Below are 25607 nucleotides of genomic sequence, written 5' to 3' on the forward strand. Positions count from 1 at the left end.
GGAGGAACCGGAAAAAGATGGAAGTAACTCGGAGCTAAATTACGGCTGTATGGAGAGTATGGAGGGCAACGGTTTCCACCAAGGATCTTATAAAATAGAGGATCTGCCCTGATAACAAAATCTTGAAGCCATACATCACAGTTTCGCCACCCCTACTCTGCCCACTCCGCCCACTCCGCCCAATAGGATCGCAATATTTTGAGCCAAGAATCATGACGGAAACGAAAGTAGCCAATCAGACAATGGCGGAAACGAAAGTAGCCAATCAGACAATGGCGGAAACGAGAGGAGCCAATCAGACGATGGCGGAAACAAGAGGACCAAACGAGAGGTTTTGCCCACCACTACAATTCTCTCCAAGCACAGGAGTCATTTCCTCTAAACACTAGTCAACACTTCAACAACGTGCAAAATTGTATCGCAAAAAATTGCCCGGTATTGTTTTTGACATCATCTCTACAAGGAATAGGCAAAACCGATTTCTTAAAAAAAAAAATCTGAAAAAAAAGACATTTCAGTTTTTTCCAAAAACCGATTCGTGTTTTTCACTGAAACCGGTTTCGGTTTTCTTGAAAACTGGTTCGGTTTTGACGGAAACCAGTTTCGGTGAACTTTTGGAAAACAAAATATTTCTGTTGAAACGAAATCGATTTCCAGAGAACAAAACACTATTCTGGTCAGAAACAGAAGAAATTTTGAAAAAAAAAAAACGGAACCGGTTTTGAAGAAAACCGAAACCGGTTTCGGCGAAAAACCGAACTGGTTTTTGGAGAAAACCGAAAGCGGTTTTTGAAAATTTTCAAAGACCGGTTTCGGTTTTCCTAAAAACCGAAAAACCTGTTTTTGTGCCCACCACTAATCTCCATTTCTTTTAACTAACACAGTTGAAAATCACCAGATACTGACTAGAGCTTCTGAAGTGCAGGTTTGAACATGTCTAAACACGTACTAAGTTGCAAACTCCTGTGATGATCCGTTCTATTCTATTGCAAAACTTTCCTAGTGCCCTTTGTATAAAAACTATAAATTGATGCAGTGATTGTAGGAACATAATAAAGAGCATTCATCAACGTTTGAATATATGCAAGTCATTACACAATATACTCCAATATTAAATTTGTTTTAAATATAGTTATACCACACCCTTCGTGAACCTCTTGTGATTCGGAAAGATTCTGATAAGTTCTAGATGAAATTGACAAAAAAGGCAATTTTTTACATAAATTTACAAAACGAGAAAATTTCGAGACGAGACGATAAAACTTTTCTAGAACGAGACAAGACGAGAATGTGTTCCTCTGATAATCGAGACGAGACCTTCAAAATTTACAACATAAGACAAATATATTTCTCGTCTCTTTGGCAATATCACTTGTAGATTTAACACACCTACCTCACATTTAATGTCCAAGAATTCCCACAAAAAATCATGCAACAATAATGTACGTACATTTTTTTTTATTTTAAGAATTTCGACTTGTCTTTACAATTACTTGATTATTCCAATTTTCCACTTTTTCAAGTTTTCCTGGTTGAAAGAACCACCCTGTATATTACAGGAACAACAATATGGATACTCACAAGTCCATTTGAAATGAACTCTCCTTGCTTTATTTTTTAAAATAGAAAAGGAATCTGTTCTTGGCAGCCTTTCCAATTAAGAGTGCTAAACTGCTTTCAACAACCGACATTCTTGGAAGACATTCAACATCTTGACACTTACATGACGTGACAGGTTTTCTCTCATGTCAAAACTAGTAGGTCATGATGCAACAGTCAATGGTTACAAAATAGTAAAACTTTGCGAAAAGAACTGCTACCGCTTCCAATTAGCCACAGAATTATCATTTTTAACAAGATAGTAGATATAGTGACTACTGGGTAGTATCCTAGACCTGATTTAACATGGTTATCAATGTATAAACCAATTGCTCTGGTATAAAGAAAAGAATATTATTGAGTTAGTTAACCAGTGTCCAATCCGTTTAGAATAACTTGCAAAAAATTTCATGCTCAAAACTGTAACTGCTAACATAGTTCGTTCGTTTTAAGCAGTTATCTCTAATGACATGCAAGATGATAAGCAGTCCTGTTCTGGCGATAACATGCGGGTGAGTGTCCAAGGAACAGATTGGCGAAGACTAACGACCAAGCATATTACACGCACACGTAGTTTGGGATCAACGCTCTATGAAACAAGTGCACTATTCATTTGGGTGATAGGTGGAATTACCATATTTTGAAAACCTAAAATGCTGACACTTGTATTTAAACCAGAGCAAAAAATTTTCGGTTGCCGGGTCGCCATTGGCGACTAGAAGTTTAGAGCTGGCGACCAGTGTTAAGTAGGAATGATTTCTGCCTAAACTCACAGGGCTGTCAGTTTATGTTTCGGACGAAAATAATTCTCACTGAATGAGAGAAAACACGGAATGTGGTCTTCACAACGTAATTCGTCCCTCCTTTTCCACCCTCAGTCGAAAACTTCATTACGAGATTCCCAAATTTGCTTCCAATTGTCACAGTTCGTGCAGTTTTACCTGTGAGTATTCTGATGATTTGGTGACAATTTCCATCAATAGCCCTTCACTTATGGACTAACTAACTAACTAACTCTATGGCCTATGGAACCCGGAGGTTCAGTGCCGCGTTCACAAAACTTATGGATTGCGATCCGAAAACCGCAATCGACAACTGGTACTTCAGTGCAAAGAGAGAGCGTTACACAAACATGAAGTCTTAAGGTAAGATATTTTTTAACATGTATGTGAATTGTCCAATTCCAAATTGATTATCCTGAATTTAATTGTTTGGTTTTGAAATTTTATGATATCCAATCTCTTTCTTTGTCAAACCAGAGGCCGTGAAGGGGGTTGGAGGGTCCTCTCATAATTTGTACGCGAGAGATACTGGCACCCATCATTTTTGGATTGGAGAGTGCGTCTGAGTTTGAAATTTTGCGCCCTGGTATAAACATTAATACTCCTTTACCTATCCGATATATTGAAAGCATACAATAAGGACAATAATACCAGAATCACTATGTACTTAGACATTTAGTCTAATAATTTAAATATGACAATAAACAAGTACATACATTTTGTACATACACGTACAAAATGTTCACCAAACACACGCATAGCAAAGCTCGGCAGAAAGAACCGGAAGCGCAGATACGGAAGGAACCAAGGATCTTATAAATAGAGGATCTGCCTATATGTATCTTCATCCTATTAAATCGGTGAAGCCAAAAAGCAATAGAGCATCGGCGCGTCTGATTGGCTACTCTCGTTTCTACCATCGTCTGATTGGCTACTCTCGTTTCCGCCATGATTGCTGGCTCAAAACATTGTGATCCTATTGGGCGGAGTGGGCAGAGTAGGGGTGGCGAAACTGTGACGTATGGCTTCAAGATTTTGTTGTAAGGGCAGATCCTCTATTTTATAAGATCCTTGGAAGGAACGATAAAAGAAGACAACGTTACGCGCTACGAAAGTTATTGTCATGCAAGACAGCCAACCCCTACATTCCTCAATAGTGGAAAATCCACTGGAGCTTAGAAAATGCGGATAGACTAAATCACGGAATTTCTACTTTCAAAATGCGGATATGTCTGCATAAATACTGACATACAGTAACCCCAGTAATGCGATAAGATTATCATGATATCACTTACGAAGCAAGCTACATATAAATGCAGGATATTTAAAATGTTTATATGTTTAAACTGAAAAGTTGTCCTATCGACAAATCAATAAGCGAAATGACAAGTGTTAATGTATTCATTTTGATCGAATCTAAAAGGATTTATATGTGATATATGTATATTACTGATAGCAATATAAAGCAAAAAACATATACGAAGTTCCATTTTTTCTACAATTCGAAACTTTCTTCCCTAACCTACAAGCGCGTGCCTTTGATACACGGTCCCGGATTTGATTCCCAGTTGGAGAGCATCAAATGCATTACAGTGGCTCAGGTACGGTTTTGTTCAATAAAGCCTGGCCATCCACCTCTCCTTCTACAGTAGGAATTAAATCACACAAATATGAACTTTCTTTGTTCAATTGGGATTAATATTGCTCATGACACGAAACGAGAAATAAAGTTCTGTCGTAATTTTTTGTAGAATTTTTGTCTCGTCTCGATTCTCGAAGAATTCTTTCCCGTCTCTCCTCGATTCTCGGAATTTTTTTCTCGTCTCGTTTTGTAAATAGGCCTATATGCACAGTTACCCGAATACGGCCTTCTATAAATCAAGGTGGGAACAAGACTGTACTATTTTAAACTGTATGTTCCGACCTGTATATTCTTGCAGCTGACACAGGACCAAATACAAAATTAATCAATCAATCTATTGCAGTTCTCAGCAAGGTCTTGACTTGTAGCAAAAAACACTCATCATATATAATATCAGCTACAGGAAAGCGAGGAAATCGGCATTTTAAACGAATCCTATGTGAATGTTGTAAAATATGACTGCACGCTCAGTCTACCATCTTTGAGAACATATGAGGGACATTCAATTTATAAACGGAATTTCTTTTTTTCTAGATGCTGAGCGCAGCCTGCCGTCTGTGTCCCATCCTATGATAGGGTAGTCCTAATACTTTTCTGAGACAACAGTCAGGTGAGGATATACCGTGTCAGACAGCGGCAATGGACGATAACAAGAAGCCTGGCAGTGTTGAGATGGCGGCCCCAGTGGAGCAGCACTGCATCATCAAGTTTCTCTTGAAGAAAGGTATGAAACCTGCTGAAATCTTCAGAAGATTCAGATCTTTCAATATGGCGAAGAAACTTTCAGTCGCAAGTGTACGAGTGGTGTTCAAAATCCAAGGCAGGAAGAGAATCCATTCTCAACGTGGTAAAAAGCAGCTCATTTTCACTTCCAAAAATTCACAGCCAGATGGGTCCCAAAAAATGCTAACGTTCGACCAAAATCAGTGCAAGGAAAACGTTTCGTCTCAGCATCTGCAGCGATTTCAGAGAGAAGGCGAGAGCTTCCTTGCAAAGATAATCGCCAGTGATAACAGCTGGTTGCATCATTACATTTCAAAGTGCTCCAGCAGGGAGTGAAGGCATCCAGATTCACCGCTGCCGAAAAAATTCAATGTACAAGCGTCTGTTGACAAAGTGACGTTGACGGTATTGATACAACGACGGGGCAAATATGACATGATTTCCTCGCACACGGGGCCATAATCAATAAGGCTTACTACAGCAACCTTCTCCAGACCAAAGTCAAAGTTTTGAGAAGAAAATGGCCATAGGTGGTGAAGGATGGCCTAATTACCCTGCATGACAACGTGCATTCTCATACGGCCACGACAACGATCACAGCTATCAACAAACTTGATTGGGAGACCTTACACCATATCAGTATAGCCTCAATCTGTCACCTTGCGACTTTAATCTTTTAGGTCCTCTCAAGGAGCATTTGGGAAGACAAAAATTCCACATCGACGACTAAGTCAAAACGTGTGCACTGAAATGGTTGGTTACTGGTTGTAAATTTATTCCCAAAGAATTCTATGCCGCAGTGATATGGACACTCTTATACTGATGGAACAAGCATGTGCGTGTACATGGGGAGTAAGTACCTTGAAAAGGAACAGTAATTGATTCGCACGTTGTCTTCTCTATGTAACAGAAAAGAAAAAGAAATTCCGATTATAACTTGTACGTCCCCCGTATATTGAATATGTACCAATAAATATTCAAACTGTATTACTAACATTTACTGGTTGTAAATTTATTTACTCTGCAAAACATTCCCCATTATTCTGAAAGGTGTTAGTAGGTTAACTATTCCCAAATGTAACAATATTTTTTCTTCCTATTTTCTTTGCTATTATAAAATTTATCCGATGTTGGTTATTCCCGTGATGCATGAGTAACCCACTTCCGAGAATTCTGGCAGTTTGCCTAAAAAAAAAAAAAAAAAGTATTACGTTCGCCAGAACATTTCCCCACGTAAATCGAAAATGATGTTCTTTCAACCAATACACCCACAAAGCTAATCACAATTCCAATACGAGAAGTTTTTTTTATTATTATTTTATTTTACTTCTTTACTTTTAACATTGGCGAAAAATTCATGAAATCAAGATCTACAACACTTTGTACTTTTCAAAGCATAATCTCTTTTTTTAAAAGCATTCATCCGAAACGCTGCTTGAGTAAACTAACACTTCTGAAATGAGGTTAACATCTAAAGAGAGTCACAAGGCATCACTCCTACATAGATTTACTTTATTTGCTAAGCTTCGAGATACGTTTGCAGCTATTTTATACTAATATCAACAACTGGAAATAAGGAGACGGCAGGTGGGGGTTGGAAGCCTGTCTCTCCCAGCCATCTGTCTATTGCAACTGAGAGAAATCCTGGGAATCTCGTTAAAAGTGATCGGCGGTGGAATTCGATTTCGAACCCAGGATTTTAATATTACAGGAAGGTCGCGAGAATCAATGGTAGAGAGTTCACCTCTGGTGCATGAGGTCCTTGGCTCGATCTCAACTCACGCCAAGTGAGCATTGTGGTCGACAAACACCGTGTGCGTGGGTCTTCTCAGGGTTCTCCCGTTTCCTTCCACTTTCTTCACTCCATAATTTTATTCATTTCTCATCATTACCGTCTCCTTTGGCCTAGCCGGCATAATTGTGGAACGTAATATTTCATTTTTTTCAAAAGAGACACTGACCAACCTGTTAAACTGTTAAACCAGACTGTTAAACTGTTAAAAGAATTTAAACTATTTTATAACAATGACTATATATATGACGGTTAAAGAATTTAAACTTTGTTATAACAACATTTACATATATGTCTGTATTTTCATTAATTTCGATAGTGTCTGAAGAAGGATATGCTAGATATCCGAAACAGTTACAAATTATAATTTAAAATAAAGTGGGTTTTAAGCTTTGGTCAGTGTCTCTTTTGTTAAAACAATCAAAAAAAATGAAATGAAATCTTTAAGTTTTACGTCCCACGGTTATGCCGGTTAGGCTAAAGGAGACGGTGATGATGAGAGATGAGTGAAATTGTGGAATGAAGAAAGTGGGAGGAAACGGGAGAACCCCGAGAAAACCCACGAGCACGATGTTTGTCCACCACAAAGTTCACTTGGCGGGGGCTGGGATCGAACCCGGGACCCCAAGCACCAGAGGTGAACGCTCTACCACTGAGCCACCGCGTCCCCGTTAAAACAATCAATCCAAAGCCATGAATAGTCTTACTATTCATTTTTTTCATTTCAATTAAATGTAAAAGCATCATCTCTGACAACACTACCGTATGTCTTACGTCAGAATATATCAAAGGAGGCATACAGAAAATTGATTCCAAATTTGAGGGCACGGTGGCTCAGTGGTAGACCGTTCACCTCTGGTGCATGGGGTCCTTAGTTCGATCCCAGCTCACGAAGTGAACTTTGTAGTGGACAAACACCGTGTGCGTGGGTTTTCTCGGGGTTTTCCCGTTTTCTCCCACTTTATTCATTGTACCATTTTGATTCATTTCTCATAATCACCGTCTGCTTTAGCCTAGCCGGTATAAACATGGGACGTAAAACTGAAAGATTTCATTTTCATTTCATGGTTCTAATTTCTTCAATCAGATAAGAATCTTTAAACTCTATTTTACCAAAACCAGTAATTTGCAAAGTCATGATTTCGGATAGTGCTGACTACATATTAAATTACAGTGCTCTTCTCTTTGTACGAATGTCTGATATTCTTCGTTCTAAAATTTTACGAAGAAAATTCTACTCTTACACTATTTAAATAAGTGTTTTGTTTCATAGATGTTCAAAAAATTATAATAGGACAGAAACACCGTCTTTTTCTTTACTCTAAAATAACACAGGAAAGGAAATATCATCTCTGAATAATTATATCTGCTTCAGAGTTACGTCTGTCTCTTTCCACATCGACTAAATGTAAACATTGGAGAATATATACTACAGAACTCTATTACTAAAACAGAAGTTCAACATTGAAACTGCACAGACACTGTCTATTCCCTCTTCACACATCATCGCATGTTTCTTTTATAACTTATGTGCAGCAGAGTATTATTACATGGAAGATATTCATCAAACAAATCATCTGCGTGTTCCTGCCTCTTCTCTCTTTAAAAAACCTATCAGAAAAATAAATGTGTGCACACGAAAAATGAATGAAAACTTATTCAAAATTCCCAGAAGCCTCGTAAGTTTAAGCTTCCGACTATATTCGCTGTCCGCCTACCCTTACTTCACTTAATCGTTCATTTTGTTTGCCCTCCAACGTCAATAATCCGCTCACCTCAGAATATCGACTGCCAGCTTTCCTCGAAACAATTTTTCCCTTTTTTCCATCGGGAGCCGCTGCACGGAACGCGGAACTAACACTAGAATACTGTACTTACGGTAGGAAAAATGTACGTGTGCTTTCATGTTTTCCTCGTGTTACCTATAGATACCATCTACTAGAGTAATGTTTTACAAATATAGTCAAATGGATTTCTAATAGTAACTCCCTTCAATACTCGGCTACCTGATATATATATATATATATATATATATATATATATATGAGAGAGAGAGAGAGAGAGAGAGAGCTGCGTCAAACCAATCGAAAATTCTTAACTAAAGCAGAAGAATTGTGTTATTGGAGCTTGTATGTATTGGTACATTATAAACTACTGTATTTATGAGCGATAATACCGTATATTTGTACATAAACTACTATGAATATCTTATATCGCTCTTGGACCTCAATGGCTGTGGTAGAGCGTTCACTTCTGGTGCATAAGGTCCTTGCTTCGATCCCAGCTCGCGCCAATTGAACTTCGTGGTGAACGAATACCGTGGGTTTTCTCGGGGTTCCCGTTTCCTCCTACTTTCTTTATTCCACCATTATATTCACTTCTCATCATCACAGTCTCCTTTAGCCTAGCCGGCATAAACGTGGGACGTAAAACTTAAGATTTTATTTATATCGTTCGTACAAACATAATTTACAATGCAGCAAAATATATATGACACACCACAATTTTCCCTTGGGCTTGGGCTCCTTTTTGACTAAGTAGTTAACGTATAAGCTTTTGGCCCGGGAGGCCCGGGTTCGGTTTCCGGCGGGAGCTTATGTGGTTCCACGTTGAAGTTGTAAGTCCATGTCTCATATAGCCTCGCTGCTGAAAGTAACGCCAAATCAAATTAACTCAACTTTTCCTTAGGATTGTTGGCTTGGGCTTGGTTTGACAAAGATTTACATTCTTGCTATCCTGAGTTTGACTTTACATACTTCTCTTGTCCTTTGTATTTCCATCACGGTCTTCCTCTGAGTATTTATTTTCTTGCATCCCCTCCATAGCCAAAAGAGTATTCTTCCATACCTCATAATGTATGCAATCAACCTATCTCATCTTTCCGCAACAGTATTCAGTTTGCTCCTTTTGTCTCTCTCAGCCATTTCCAACGATCTTTTATTTGATATCTTAGCAGCCCATTTAACTTTCAATACTCTTTTAAAGTATATTTTTCAAGGTTTCCACTCTGTATTTTTCTTTTGTTTTCCCCGTTTTTCTTTTCCTATGAGTTCATACCTCACATGCATAAGCCGTCACACTCAATACATCTAGTTTGTCAATATTTCCGGTCAGGAGGTTTTGATTTTCAAATGTCCTCTTTGCCTCAGCTATTTTAGCGTTTCCATCTTGTTTGCAGTACACGAATTCCTGCACTCTTCCACCAGGCGATCTATTTTGATTTTCATTTTTAAGAAGCTTGCTTTACCAAAAACTTCTTTTACTCTGTCTGTTTGTGTGTCCATCTGGGAGAGAGAAAATATCAAGAACTACTTGACGGATCACCATCATTTTTGACCAGGATGTAGAGAGTTAAAAATTAGGAATAGAGTTCCTTCATGGAGGTGATCCATCCAGTTGATCCCAAGAAATGGACAACCAAAAATCTCAAGAACTACTTGGCAGATCACCATCAATTTTAGCCAGGATGTAGAGAGTTAAAAATTAGGAATAGAGTTCCTTGATGGAGGCGATCCATCCACTGGAAGTGGTACGTTATTATGTGACTGCGTGCGATCGTGGCTCTAAGATAGCAGAGTGAGTGGTGGGGAATGCAAAGCTGAAATCGTGCTGTTTGGTGCGTCGATAGTTTATCAGCGTCTATACAAAAAAGGTTCCGGAAGTAAATAGCATCAAAAGATGACATGCAAAGTTTCCGGAGATAAGAAGTACCTATCGCAGATTTACCGCGAAACGATCATCCAAGAAGAAGCGAAGAAACGATTGACCGAGTGAGGAACAGCGTTGCGAGGAGCCCGAAGAAATCGATTCCGCGCAGATCCTTGGAGATGCACATACCGCAATCTACAATGTTCAGGATCCTCTAGAATGGAATTTACATAAAGCTCTTCTGAACTATCTCATGGAAAACTATCAGGTTGGAATTCTGTAAAACGATCCTCAACTAGTTAGAAGATGATGACGCACTGCTGTGAAACGTATGTTCTTAGATGAGACATCTTCCCAGCCCAGTGTGCGGAAAAGTAAACCGATCAACATAATTGCACAGTGTGGACACCACTACCTAGATAGTAGCGGTGGTCTGAAGGACTAAAACCCCAAGAAAGCGGAAGACCAATATCAATGTGTGATATGCTGCTTCGGGACAACCTCATCACACCTTTTCTCCTCGAGATACCAGACGGACTCTACCTACTCAACATGCTGCATTTCTTTGCCAGCTGGCTACACTGGGTATTAAGGATGACGTGCACTTCACGCAAAATGAGGCTCTCCTCAATTCGCTCTCATAGTCAGAAACTTTCTGGACCAGGAATTTGGAGGCAGATGAACTATTCACTGAGGATCCATATTATGGCCCGAAAGGTCATCAACCCTGGATTGTATGGCATTTTGCTGTGGGGATATGTTAAGACTGAAGAGTACGCGACAGAGGCACCCGTTTTCTGGGTGACTACTTCTATATGCAATCATTGCGGGTATTTCAGACAAGATGTGAATGGAATGCGTCGATGTAAATGAAACCCAATCGGATGTGTAGAAATGCGGATATATATATATACTGAAAGTTTACAAGAGATAGGACCACATTATGTAACAGTTTGCGTTCCAGTTTGTAATAATAGGCATAGCAATGATGACTGACTTTTGCACGCTTTGCGTTGCATTAGCTTATGCAATTTATGCGAAAGCTAGTACGGAATAAGGACAATTGGTTTATTTTAGTGCAAAATTTTCAGTTTTATGGATGATTGAATATTTATAGGAGTAACTAACTGTACTTTCTAAATCAATAATTTTTGTATTAACGAATGCTGCGCTGAACTTCATATCAGCATTGGTGCAATTCAATTACGCAATTTCTCACGTCTATCCCTCTATATTCTGATCCAATGAAACGGATTACTTTATTTAATTCATTGATTGGTTTAGATGCTTATAAGGTATCTGTATGTCAAAGAGACCTTCCTCTGGAAGCACACAGTATGTAGTACTTATTTTTGCCTCAACACTTCCGCATTGGAGTTTTTCTTACCACGATTTAAGCTTGCTTTGTTTGAAGTTTAAAACCCCTACCAGAATATGAACCACATATACTTGGAATCGAACTTTGTTCTCCCACTCAAAACACGTGAAATGTCCTAGATTTAGATTTTATCACGCCCATGTAGGATGCCTTAGCAAGCATACGATCTCGAAACACATGTTTGATTATTTTAAATGAGGTCTAAATACCAAATTTCACCCAACTTTACGAAATTCTGAGATATGATCATGTTATAATAACTGTAATCCTACCCCTTTTCCTGTCCACCCCAGTTTCTTTCATTCTAGACCATGGGCGACTCTGGTAGGTAAACATTGAGGGGCACGACTAGATTAAAGAGTGCTTGTAGATCCAACTAAATTTAACTCAAAATCTTGAGAATCTACTTGAACTAACGGGATCGAGGTTCTATCTCTACCAATACAACTAACCATAATACACTCTTTCATCGTTGATATATTACACTTGCTACATACTCCCCTTTATGAGTGTCTGCATACTATGATCCTTGGGGAACTTCGTCTTGATGTAGGAACTATACTATTAATACCATCCAATAATTCTATATTTCTCTACCATCCTTGTTTTCCTTCATCACACCTTCTACTACGTCATTCAAAGTATATCTTTTCTTCAAGAATGTTCTAACATTGAGCACAAGAAGCTTGCATTAGTGCTTTGTATATTCCTTGGTGAACATGTTGGTTTCCCATGAGAAGAGTTTTCACTGTTGAATATTATTTTGCCAATGGATATTCTTATGCGCATGTTGCTGACGAATTTCGTAGGAAATGTCCGGATGTGGCAGAGCCTAACAATTCAACCATTACGAGATTAGTTGTTAGTTTTAGAGAATGCATATCTGTTACACACAAATAAACCAGAAGACCGTTCCTTTTGAGTGATGCTACACCGGCTGAGGTTAAAAATCTGATGAAAAGTTCACCCTCAAAAAGGTTGAGAAGAATATCTGCACACTCTCAGATTTCATATGGAAGTGCTCAGAAAGCGATGAAGAGGTTACATTTTTGTTTATATATTTGCAGTGTTCACAAATTGAAAGAGCGGATGAAGATAACCCCGTAGTGTAATATACATGGTTTCGCTCATTTGTTGACAAACATGGAATTGCAGAGCTTGACCATGCTTTCTTCATTCATGAGGCGTGGTTTCACCTCAGTAGGTACGTGAACAGTCAAAACACTCCGTTTTGGTCAACTGAAAATCCACATGTGTTGTACGAAATTCCCTTACACTATGAGAAAATTGGAGTTTGGTGTGTCATATTATGTCGTCGTATTGCGGGTCTATTTTCTTTGACACTTCAATCAACAGTGTGTACCACGGTATATTTACAGAGTTCAGTGTGCTTCTTGACGAGAATGAACGTGATTGGTGGTTACAGCAGGACAGTGTCACATGTCATACATCTAACACCACCACGGATTTTTTTTTTTTTTAGCAAGCGCATCATTTCTAAAAGGATTATGGCCAACATGTTCACTCGATTTAACGTTCCCAGATTTTCTCCCTGTGGGGTTACCTTAAAGGTAAGATAAGCCATACACATTGGTGGAACTAAAGATGAGCATAAATTCGATTAACATTAGTATACACATGCTCTACAAAGCGGCCTGCTAAATAATAATAATAATAATAATAATAATAATAATAATAATAATAATAATAATAATAATAATAATAATAATAATAATAATAATAATTATTATTATTATTATTATTATTATTATTATTATTATTATTATTATAAGTTCGTACTTGCATTACTAAATAGTGCAGCCATTTTGAGCATATGTTATACGTTAGCAAGAGTTCATATGTTGTGAAAACATACGAGGGGCGTTCAGTATGCTCTAATACTGTCCCCCTTCCCCCTCATGTAGGATCATGATTTTAACATGTGTAGAAAGTAGACATCTTATGATGACTTTATGCCGCAGTGCAAGTTATTTAACCATGTACTTTCTTCTTTGCAGGTGTTTGCAGTAGAGCATTTCTAAGAACTCTGTGAAAATGGAAAATAGTGAGGTTCGTGCGGTCATCTTCACATGATTGTCTGCCACATCTGAACTCACGGCACCATCTCGCAACTGTACGATATGATGGAGCAGATTGTCCTAATGTTTGTACCAAGTCGTCATGAACTTCCCTTGGCTGTAAGTTTTTCAATTGCAGGTACTTGATGACCGCACGAACCTCACTATTTTCCATTTTCACAGAGTTCTTACAGATGCTCTACTGCAAACACCTGCAAAAAGGAAAGTACATGGTCAAATAACTTGCACTGCGGCATAAAGTCATCATAAGATGTCTACTTTCTACACTTGTTAAAATCATGATCCTACATGAGGGGGAAGGGGGTCAGTATTAGAGCATACTGAACGCCCCTCGTATATGTGCTGTGAAAATCTATAATACTATATTAAATAGTATTGAGTAATATTACTTAATGTCATTTGGTTTTATTATTATTTTGATGTGCGCGACGTTTCGGTCGCCCGCTACAACTTCTGGTTTGAATATCATCTGTACCAACGAACTAGATTCCAACTTTTGATCCTCTTCATCCTGACATATCAAGTAGTTACCGAGATTTACTGGGGCCGCGGTGGCTCAGTGGTAGAGCGTTCAATTCTGGTGCATAGGTCCTTGGTTCTATCCTAGCTCGCGCCAAGTTAGCTTTGTGATGGACAAACACCGTATGCGTAACTTTTCTCGGGGTTCTCCTGTTTCCTTTCACTTTCTTCATTACACCCTTTCATTCATTTCTCATCATCACAGTCTCCTTTACTTTAGCTGGCAAAAGCGTGGGACGTAAAATTTAAAAGATTTCATTACGAGATTTACTTTTTCACCAAGCGACAGACATCTAGCTACACGGAGAGAGTAAATATATAGAAGAGTTTTAGTCAACCAAGCTCCTTTAAAAAAATCAAATTTACGAACATACTCTCGTAATACAGGGTTTTCATAAAGTCTGGACGGATTTAATTTGCTTATAATTTTCATAAAAATGCTCATAATGAAATCAAATAAAGTGCAAACGGCAGCGGAAGGATTAAATTTTTAGTTGGCAACACTGTTACCGTATCAAAGATGGCGTCGGTGAAAGAGAAAGTGCAATGTGTTCTGTGGTACGCAGATCTAAAATCACCAATACTGGTGTGTCGAAAGTTCACCAAAGAGTTAAAAAAGCCGGCACCGACTGAGAGTGCAATCCGAAAGTGGCATGCTAAGTTCTTGAAGACAGGAAGCGTCCTGGACCGTCCTCGAAGTGGGAGGCCGCCAACATCGCCTGCAACAGTGAGCAGGGTAAGGGAAAGCATCATCAACAGCCCACAGAAGTGGACGTAAATGGCGCCCAGTTGGAGGTGTGGCGGTGAATGAACTGAGCTGGTGCAGATTACAGGTAAAAATTTAATCCTTTTTTAATCCTTTCGCTACCGTTTGCACTTTATTTGATTTCAATATGAGCATTTTTATGTAAATTATAAGCGAATTAAATCCGTCCATACTTTATGAAAACCCTATACAACATAGTTCTGTATACCGTATCCCTTTCTAAAACATACGTTTTTTGACCCTTCACTGGAAGATAATTAAAAGGACAGAGTTCAATCAACCGTCCCCCTTCTCTCTGCAGAGAATAATAATTCTATGTTTTATGTTATCATAACATTCATAGACGTCCTGTGAATATGGGCAGCTGCATCAACACAATGGAATATTTCACGGATAAAATGTCTGATTAACACCTTACAGGACGAAGAAAAACGAGAAGCGATCAATATAAAAATCACCTGTCTGTCAGACGCTTTTGTTTTCAATATATAATGAAACAAAAAAGGGGGAACTCATATAACCAACCAGTGTTGCCAATGGAACAAGACTTTCTTACAAAATTTAGTGAGAGGAACATGCTAAATTCGCTTACACATATTTTGTAGATATAATGGTACATGTACATTAGTACACAATTTTAAACTAAAGAAGAAAGAAGTTTCGGTTGTTGAGAAAATAATTCCATTGAGAGGCTACAGAAGGCTGAAGAATGCAAAATTTTTAATGAATTAATTGCTTGGAGTTTCGTGTCCCTTCCACGTACCTAGGTTATAGGAGTCGTGGACCTCAATTTAAGGTAGAATCCCAAACTCCGTAATGAGTTCAATGCTCTTCCACCGAGAATCGAACCTGGGACTCTGTGCACCAAAATCGCACAGGCTAGAAAGCAGATATGGGGAAGAGGGTTATGAATGCAAGTGAATGATAACAAAAGAATTTAACGTTGTATCCCAAGTTTTCAGGATAGCAAGGAAGTATGTTGCTGTAACCAAATCCAAAGTCCTTTGAAATGCCTGTAGTGTAACAATGCGGAACTAAAACTCCTTGTGCAACAGCGAATAGGGTCTACCTGCCAGCTTGTAGCACTCATGCCTTTGGAGTGATATGTGGTCAGCACACCGTCTCCCCTCGTCCTAAATGCTGTTTTTTGTAAGTAGGTCCTCGACTGTCCTCACGACGCTGGGTGGATGCCGCAATATCAACACTACTATTGAGAAAGAACGGTCACTCATCTTTTCTCTGACCAGAACGGACACTGCTTGACTTTACTGATCTCATATTCCAGTGTGGCTACAATGTTGCAATCATAGTGCGGAAAGAATGCTCCACTGGTGCAACGTATTCCACGAGACTGCTGCTCCAATTTTGATGTGAAAAACTGCACATGATTGTTGACATACGACATATTACAGTTATCAATGATATTATGGAATAAAGCCAACGCGCCTCCCGCAAGTTGACACAATCCAAAATCGAACTAGTGACCTTTCGCACCAGTCCCACATACACTCACGTTTCTAAAATATTACCCAATAAAAAGTAATTTTACAGTTTCTTCTCCAGGTTCTATTCTAATACAATACAATAATACAAAATTAGAATTAAAAAAAAATGTAAGATTGTTTCTAGTCGAACATTTCGTCAAATTAATATATTAATAATTTGTAACGAAGTTATAATCATCATTCTGTCGAGCTCACTCACACACTATATATTAGCAAGTTCAGGTACAACTAAAACGTCAGTTTACACTGAAACAGCGACAAGAGAAATGAAAATTTGGAAGTTGAACAAGATCTACGAGGCACGTCCACAAAGAACATACGTCTACACCTTTGTAAAATAAAAGGGAAAAAGGAACTTGAAGAAAACCGTTTTATTAGGCTACAATTCTGTATAGGAATCAATAATATTCTAGCTCTAGCACTTAGCAATCGGGAGACAAGCTTTTTGTATCCTACGAGGGCCATCCGGAAAGTGGTACCCGTTTGCGCCGCATGAAGCGCTGACGACTCGGGCAGCCGCGGGGCAAGGTCAGACCGCGTCAGTGGCTTTGCCTGCTCTGTGCGAGGTTGCGTGACGCTAGCAGTGCCTGTGTTGTGTCTGTGCTCGTTTATAATGATTAAACGAATTGAGAACCCCGCCAGTTGTGAAGTGAGGGCCGTGATTAAATTTCTTAATTGCACGAAGCGTTCGACCTTGTGAAATTATCGCCAATTAAAGGAGGTGTATGGAGACAATGTGATGGACGAGTCGTCTATTCGGCGCTGGTGTCGCAACTTCAACCTGGGGAGGGGGAGTACACACGACGAGGAGCGTTCAGGGAGACCATCTGTCATTACAGACGAACTACTGAGGTCAGTAGACGAATGCGTGAGGAACGATCGCCGCGTCACAATTGATGAACTCTGTGAACATTTTCATCTCTTTACGAAGCTTAAAGACTTTCTGGCGAGAAAAAGATTTGACAGCGATGAAGAACTTAAACGAGGCGTGACTACGTATCTCAATACGCTGGCGGCGGAGGACTATGACGCTGGAATACAAAAACTCGTAACACAGTATGACAAATGCCTCAATTTGCTTGGTGATTATGTGGAGAAGTAGTGTAAAGTATGCTCTTTCCAATAAAAATGTGTATATTTGTTAATATGTACTACTTTGTCTTTATTGCACAAACGGGTACCACTTTCCGGATGGCCTCGTATTACAGTTTTTGCAGCCACACAACTCAGAAATGTTGTTACCATTAGAGCTCTATGTCATTAGCAAAGCGCTTTCCTCTCCAAAATACGTTTAATCATGTAAAAAGACAGTAATTGCTGAGAGTGGAATCGTGGTTGTAGGCCGGATACCCCAACTCTGCCACTCCAAACACCTGAAACAAGTGCTGTGTGGAAATAGTAACATGAAGCAGGGCATCATCGTGAAGAATAATCAGATATATTATCAGACGCAACTTCTCAGATGCAATATCTTTAATGTTTCACAACTTTTCATTCTCATTAATTGTTTGACCCTGAGGGATTTCCATATACTCAATAAACAGTGAGTCACGATGGTCATTGTTTTCTGGACGCAGAGGGTTCGCTTATTGTAGTGTAAGCAACTTATTATGTGCAACAGAAATAAATCACCTTCTTTGCGTAACATGTAATGATGTCACAGATCACTTGGGCTACGACTTTGTTCGCGACATCCGGGTCTCGCTTCTCACATCCGCTGACGCGGAGAAACCCGATGACCCGGAAGCAACTGAAGTACGTGGTGTGTTAGAAAAGTAATGAGAATGATTTTGTACTAACTAAAGTTTTTCTGTTTTCAAACAACAATCTAGTTATCTTGGGCAGCTATACACCGGCGGAGTCGTTGTTCCCACTCTTGGTAGTAGCGCTGGAAGTCTTCAACTGGTATGGCTTTTAACTGGTCGGTCACAGTCTTTTGAATGTTCTCCAGAGTTTCAAAATGACGTCCTTGTAGGACATGTTTCAAGTTCGGTAAAAGGAAAAAGTCACAAGGACTCAAATCAGGTGAATAGGGGGGTTGAAGAACAACAGTAATGCGTTTTGAGGTCAAAAATTCACTGATGGAAATGGCCGTGTGACACGGGGCATTGTCATGATGAAGCATCCACTTGTCTGCAATGTCTGGTCTCACACGAATCACTCTTTTTCTTAGCCTTTCAAGGACACTTTTATACACTTGGGTGACAGTTTATCCTGGTGGCACAAATTCTTTGTGCACGATATCCTTACCGTCGAAAAAAAAACAAATCAGCATCGTCTTGATCTTTGATTTGCTCATTCGACATTTCTTAGCCGAGAAGATGACGGAGTGTGCCACTCTTCGCTTTGCCACTTTGTTTCAGGATCGTACTCAAATATCCAGGATTCATACCCTGTGATCACACAATTGAAGAATTCTTGGTCATTGGCAATCCTCTCAAGATGATCAACGCACACGTTTTTTCGATTGTCCTTCTGTTCAGTTGTGAGGTTTTTCGGCACAAATCTTTCGCATGTTCAAATCGTCTGTCAAAATTTGATGTACGGTGAAAGTGTTTAAATTTATCTGTTCACACATCATCCTTATTGTTAAACGACGGTTTGATCTCACAAGTGCCCTCACACGTTCAACGTTTTCGTCAGTTTTTGAAGTTGAAGGTCTCCCTGAGCGAGGTTCATCTTCAACGTGTTTTCGGCCTTCCAAAAATGATTTGTGCCAGCGGAAAACTGGTGCTCTTGATAAGCAATGTTCCCCATAGGCCTGTTTCAACTTTTCAAAAGTCACACTCGCGGATTCACCAAGTTCAACACAAAACTTTATTGTACAACGTTGCTGTAAATTCCGATGCTCCATTTCTGTAACACACAACAAAAACATAACTTCACTGATGGCGCTGTCAAAAATTGTGTTAGCTGTACGAAGTTGTAACTCCGACTGAGGAAGCGGAAGAGATAAACAAACCGATCTAGCACAGGCCGGTAGACACAACGTTGCCAGATCGCCCGCAGTGTTGCCAGTCTCATTACTTCTCTCACATACCTTGTATCAACTCTACAGAATTACTGCAGACTTTTATAATGGATTAATGATGTCAATTACTCGAGCTCGAATACTCATGTTTGATTCTCTCGGTTTCAGTGTTATTACATGTACTATACATTACAAACCAAATTTTTCATTTGTTCATAAAATTAATTTTCAACTTGTTCACGTGTAATTAATATTATATATATATATATATATATATATATATATATATATATATATATATATATATATATATATATATATATATATATATATATTCATTAACAATTTTACGGTACTTATATTTTTATCCCCCCAGCTCCGGTTGTAATAAAATATAAGTATTAAATAAATCAAGTTTCGTCATGGCACAGCTGAAAAAACGAGAAAAAAAATAAGTATTACATTTATGTTTACAAAAAATTCTAACCACAACAAAAATCTCAATAACTGACATCTGGAAAGAATCGATGTAACTGTTTGATTGATTGATAAATTTACTGTACAGTTCTTTATCTGTGACGTTTCCAAACTGCGAATTCGTGTGTCCAGACGAGGACCCGAAAGGTATACAACTATGTATATTTTTCGCTTCTATTAATTGAGAGGGGCGGTATCTTAATGGAACATTTGATGTGAGAGGTCTCTCGTTGGGTCCCAGGCCATATAAAGTTGTGATAGGCAACACCATATCCATGGATTTCTCAGGGTTCTCCTGTTTCCTCCCTATTCTCATTCCACCAATTACTTCGTAAACATTCCTTTCACTACTCATCCAACTCTAGTTTAACTTAAAGAGTATAAAGTCGCGGGGCGTTTAATTTTCATTACATATATATAATAATTGCTGCTTTCAAAATGTTAAATTTTTAGAAGACACGCGTAATTTCGCTCTCACGTGTTGGTAACATTGAGTGAGCTACATGCAAGTGAAATACTAAAGTGGAAACGCTTGTTTTGTTTCAATGAAACTGTTCTGCCAACCCCCCCCCCCCTCTGCTTTTGAAAAAAAAAAGTATCGTCATTCATTATAAATACCGACCAAGCATTGGTTTGTTTCACAGGAAAAAATACAGCTGCTGCGTTAGGGGAGAACAATTAATTGTTATTAGACGATTCGAATGACATAGTATGCATGTATTCCGTCATGAAAAAATGAAAAAATGCAATGAAAAAAACTGAATGCAACTGCAAACAATAGTAGAAATGAATGCGTTAATTAAGTTTCAAAAAGTAACAGAATTATTCTTTACCTGCATTTTGACGGCGATTATAATGGAAGCGTGATCAGCACCAAGTGGTTTCACCAGAACGAGCCTTGACAATGTAAGCGAGCACAGCCTGGAAATAACACAAAAAGATTAGTTTTAAAACAGTAATCAAACATACTAATTTGTTTCTACTTAATAGTAATTTAGCTGCTATATAATCCTATATTATTTCTAATCAATTTCTAAAGACGATTTTATTTCACAATGTTTTACATGTTCAATACCTCTTTCAGACGCAGAGCTTTCAAAGTGAAGAGAAAAAGCTATTTTTGCTCTCAAAGGTCTGTAACTACTAGCGGCAATGGCGGATCTAGAAGGTAAAAACTGGGGGGAAGACAGACCCCAAACTATGATAGTTATATCATGAGATTACTATAAACTTCCAAAAATATACAAATACTACCTTAAATTATTTTTTTTTCACTCAAAAACTGAGAGCCTAGGCCCCGCCGGCCCCAGACTAGATCTTCCACTGGCTAACGGACAATACATTGGCATACAGAGAAGTGGAAACCAATTTTATGCACTGATATGGCTACGAACCTTTGCCCCACACATCATATTTACCCGACCCAACTTCGTCCGATTACTTTTCCCAATTATGAAACATATTGCAAGGATCCCCACATCACAACAGACGCACGTGTCAGCTCCACACGTGCTAATGATTATAAACAACCTAGGAGACAACAAGCCGACACGGAAGACACCGAGAAACACCGAAAGCAGACGGACCTCACGGAAGGACCCGAGGAGGACAAATAAAAGGAGGACCACCGAGGGACCCAGCATCAGTCGACCAACTGATCGCCTAACCTTTACCTTCCTATGTTGCTGTGGACTAGGAGCACCTCTTCCTTACCCTATGTCGCACTGGGCTAGGGATCCATCTTAAACTTATAATCCCAGTCTAACCTACAACCTGCCAAAGTGTTCCGGAAACTGCCATGAGTGGAAGGGGCACCCGGCAAAACATTTAGTATTCCTTCACTTGGTCATTGAGGAAGAGAGATTGAATTACAGACACTTGTATTTGTTATATTTTGTAATAAAACTTGGTGAAGGGGAAAAGACACCCGGTCTATCATTTGACTCTACCAAAACATTACAATATAAAAACGCGATGTGTGTGTTTTGTGGATGATGATTAAGTTATCAATACGGTGGAAACTTGGTTTGCATACAAATATCCAGATTTTTATGCAGGTAGTTTTACAGGACTAACTCACAGATGTGAGAAATGTAAGAAAATACGAGATGAATATATGGATAAGGACGCGTCCGTGGATCGAACTGCAGAACTCTAGCTAAAGATGAGGGTAAGAACTTTCTGTTTAATGTTAATATTAAATATACCAGTTGTAAATGTTAATAGCACGACTTACGACGCACGTTCAGAATACCAACAAATAGTACAGAAATTACTGTTTCACTGTGATCCGGTATTGAACCCAATACTACATACCGGTATACACAATAGGTACCAGCGCTAAGCATTGAGCTAAACAAAAGCAATAAACTAAATATGCCAGTCTTAAAGTTCTCGATGACTATAGCCTGCCAGATGGTGAAGTCACGTGGGTAATGGATCGAATTATATTATTTTCAGTGTCGGTTCTTGAGAGAAAACACAAAAGATGAAAATTGTAATTTTATCATTGCAGACTGGGAGAGGAATCGCCTAGTACTTTTTCTTGTATACACAAATTGAGGTTGGGTGGTCTCCTTAACTTGGGGCAAAAGTGATTTCCATCAAGAGCCGTCACTATTTGTTTGTCGCTTTCTAAACTGGAGTTCCATATCTGTTAATTCCAATAACCTTGCCACTGCCTGTTACTGGTTTCAGTAGCGGGTGGACAAGATCGTAACCGTGGTTTTCTCGAGATTCTCCCGTTTCTTTACTCATTCTAATTCCACGAATTATTTTATTATCATTCACTTTCGTTAATTAATCGTCTTCTTTAGCCTAAAGGGCAGAACCGTAAGACGAAGACTACAATTTCATTTTTCCAATTGACTCACGATGCTGCGATTATCTTCGGATTTTCAATACATCAATCGCTTGACTACATGCATCACGTAGCCCTCCTCGCTGGTCTAGTAGTCAGAGATGGCGTGGGTCAATGAAAACTTCACCCATGAGCCACTGACCAATCACCCACCTTGACCCACTCTCATCCACCAAAAACTATGACTCTCTGACCCATCACCCACCAAGTCCATCGTCATCAGCTCTGACCCATCATAAAATCTCATTCCTCACCACTGACTAAAGAGTTAACACTTGCAATAAAACAAGGTTGTGAAATTATGACTAATCGGAGTTTGAATTTCTACGGTCAATTGCTCAAGCACCGCTGTTATAATACCGGTGAATCTGACCTTTACGATATAAAATGGTGTTTGCCATGGGCCAAATTAGGATGAATTTCAATTTAATTCGTGTATAATTATTTCCTTGTTGAATTACAGTTACTTTTCAGTGGAAAATAGAATGAAATTTGAAAGTCTCAAATCAAGGTGAAGTAGATCAACGTAAAAGGGGAAAAAGTGTAAAATTTTCCATATAACTAAACATACTGTACAAACTTAAAATTTATATGTTTTAATTAAGCTTACAATATAAATTTTATGTCTATTTTTCTCACAAATATATGGTTTGATTGTCTTGTGCTCTGAACGCTCCATATAATAAACACAAGCTTCAGCAATTATTATAATAGAAAGCAGAGGATATAAAATCCAAAGCAATGTAGTTTTTGTTTCTCAATAAATAATTGTTTCTCAACTAATGCCGATCGTTTCCGATTTTTTTTTTTAAATCAATCCACTAGCAATTTTTCATATATAGAAAGTGAATACCCATAAAAGAAAATCTTTTTAAAATTGCTAGGACACGTTCTGTTTATTTTTAATAAAGGGTTAATATACTGAATTTCAGCTCCCTGAGTTGAACGGCTCGTGAAATACTAAATTTTTCGATAAAATTCGGACCCAAATTCCCCCTTAGGATATGTATTATAATGAAAACGATATCATAACATCTCAGTTGGGATTGAAGCCTAACTATATATCATCAAAAGTCATTTTATTTGGCTTTGCAATTTGGCTGTGATGATCACGCACACATAGTTACATCCATTTTTATATAATAATTTATATATTACAAGTGATTCAAAAATATATTTTTTCCAATAGTTAGCTCCTCTAAAAATGCACAGGCTGTCTCTTGAAAGTCAAGTAGTGAGTCCTATTGCTATTATTACAATATTACAAATATCAATATCCAAAAGTGCCTGAAGTTCTTTTTTCACTTTGTTAAATATACTCACCTCAAGTAAGTAAACAGAAACACGTGAAAAAGGAAGAAAATGGTGACCTTGAAAGTAAAACGTAGACAAATTCAAAAGTGTTGAGACGATGCTGTCTACAATGCACTGATTAGAATGGGTCGGTAAGTCGCAGTGGGTCACGTCCTGTTGATGCACAACCCACTCAAATCTTGACCCATTTGACCAATTCCAACTCTGCTAGTAGTTAAGGCGCGCTTTTGGAGCATGTGGTCCGAGATTTGATTCCCGGTGAGAGAGTATTGAGATTTGAACCCATTACGGTGGATCGGATTTCACTTTAAACTAGTCCAAGTTTCATATAGTCCCGGTTCTGAAAAGGGATGTTAAACCTCGTGAACAATACACGCACGCATCATGCATAGTGTTTCTTCCAGACGTGCTTTTGGAGGGACACTGCCCCCGGAGATCAAAATAATACGTCTATAACATAATAATAAATAGAATAGTACCAGCAGTGTGCTCCGTGCTCCCCGGAATACTAAGTGTGGCCCCCGGAACATTTTTTTTTCTGAAAGGAACACTGATTATGCACGCACGCTAATTCGACAACAAAGGGGCATACTTTTTAGAATTATGGTTATTGAGAATACTTTGTATACTTCGGAGAAAACGCAAATGTAAACTATATTAATCACTTTGATCCCTGAAGTGTTAACATTTCCCCTTCATTCTGTAGACGGGAGATATTCTCGCTTGCTTACTTCTGCTTTGTTAAACACCTGTCTACATCCGCCTCCTCTTCACGAAGCTCAGCAAGCACTTACGCCGACTAACAGCCGCCTGAGGAGTTACAAATGACTTTTCCGCAACTCGGCCACCAACGCAAATTCACACAAGTGCCTATTTCCCATCTTATCCCCATGCGGAACTTCGCTATTTTTAGAAGTTCTGCAAATCCAATTCATTTTCTTTCCTTTTCTCTATTTTCGTCAGATCCTTCTCTACGAGGAAAGAATAAACACGCTCTACTATTCCTTCTTGTCGATAAAACAACGCCTGGCTCTTAATGGAAATGAGAATACACTACGCTTAAGCGAGCATAAATAAGTACCTTCTTTTAAAATCTTATATTTTATTGAATATAACAAGCAGCAATCTCAAATCATCTTTTAATGTACAAGCTAAAACTGTAACCGCCAAGTATATGCGGGTCAGTAGTGGCTTCTGCTTAGGGCAAACCGCGCAACCACACGGGGTCACGTGTATGGAAGGGCCTCGCTCTTTAGAGTAGTATTCTTGGATTTTCTTAAAACATTTATGGAGAATAGATCATGCGACATTCAATAAAATTCTGGAATTTAGAAAATTTCACAACAAGAAAAAAAAACTGATTACAGTCAGTGTTCGAAGTGGAAAAAGAGCAGAGGCGGTATGTTTTATTATGATTTTGACTCAACATACCGGCTACTTAAATATTGTCTTGATCATTGAAAACCCAGAGACGGTATGTCCTCATAACTGAAAAACCAGAGGCGGTATTGCATACCACCGCATACCGCCTC

The 25607-nt window shown here is 38.7% G+C and overlaps 1 protein-coding gene across 10 annotated transcripts in view; it reads right to left on the reverse strand.

The window, feature by feature from the left end:
- KrT95D (phosphofurin acidic cluster sorting protein KrT95D) overlaps positions 1–25607 on the reverse strand; it is a 387731-nt gene that overhangs the window by 170394 nt on the left and 191730 nt on the right. For all 10 annotated transcript variants that reach the window (XM_081730106.1, XM_081730103.1, XM_081730107.1 and 7 more), the window contains exon 2: positions 20735–20822. In XM_081730106.1, coding sequence (XP_081586232.1) covers positions 20735–20822 — 88 coding nt within the window. The remainder of the gene's footprint in view (positions 1–20734; positions 20823–25607) is intronic.

Source organism: Thermobia domestica, chromosome 11 (genome assembly GCF_964235325.1).
Source record: "Thermobia domestica chromosome 11, izTheDome1.hap1.1, whole genome shotgun sequence".
Taxonomy (NCBI): Eukaryota; Metazoa; Arthropoda; class Insecta; order Zygentoma; family Lepismatidae; genus Thermobia; species Thermobia domestica.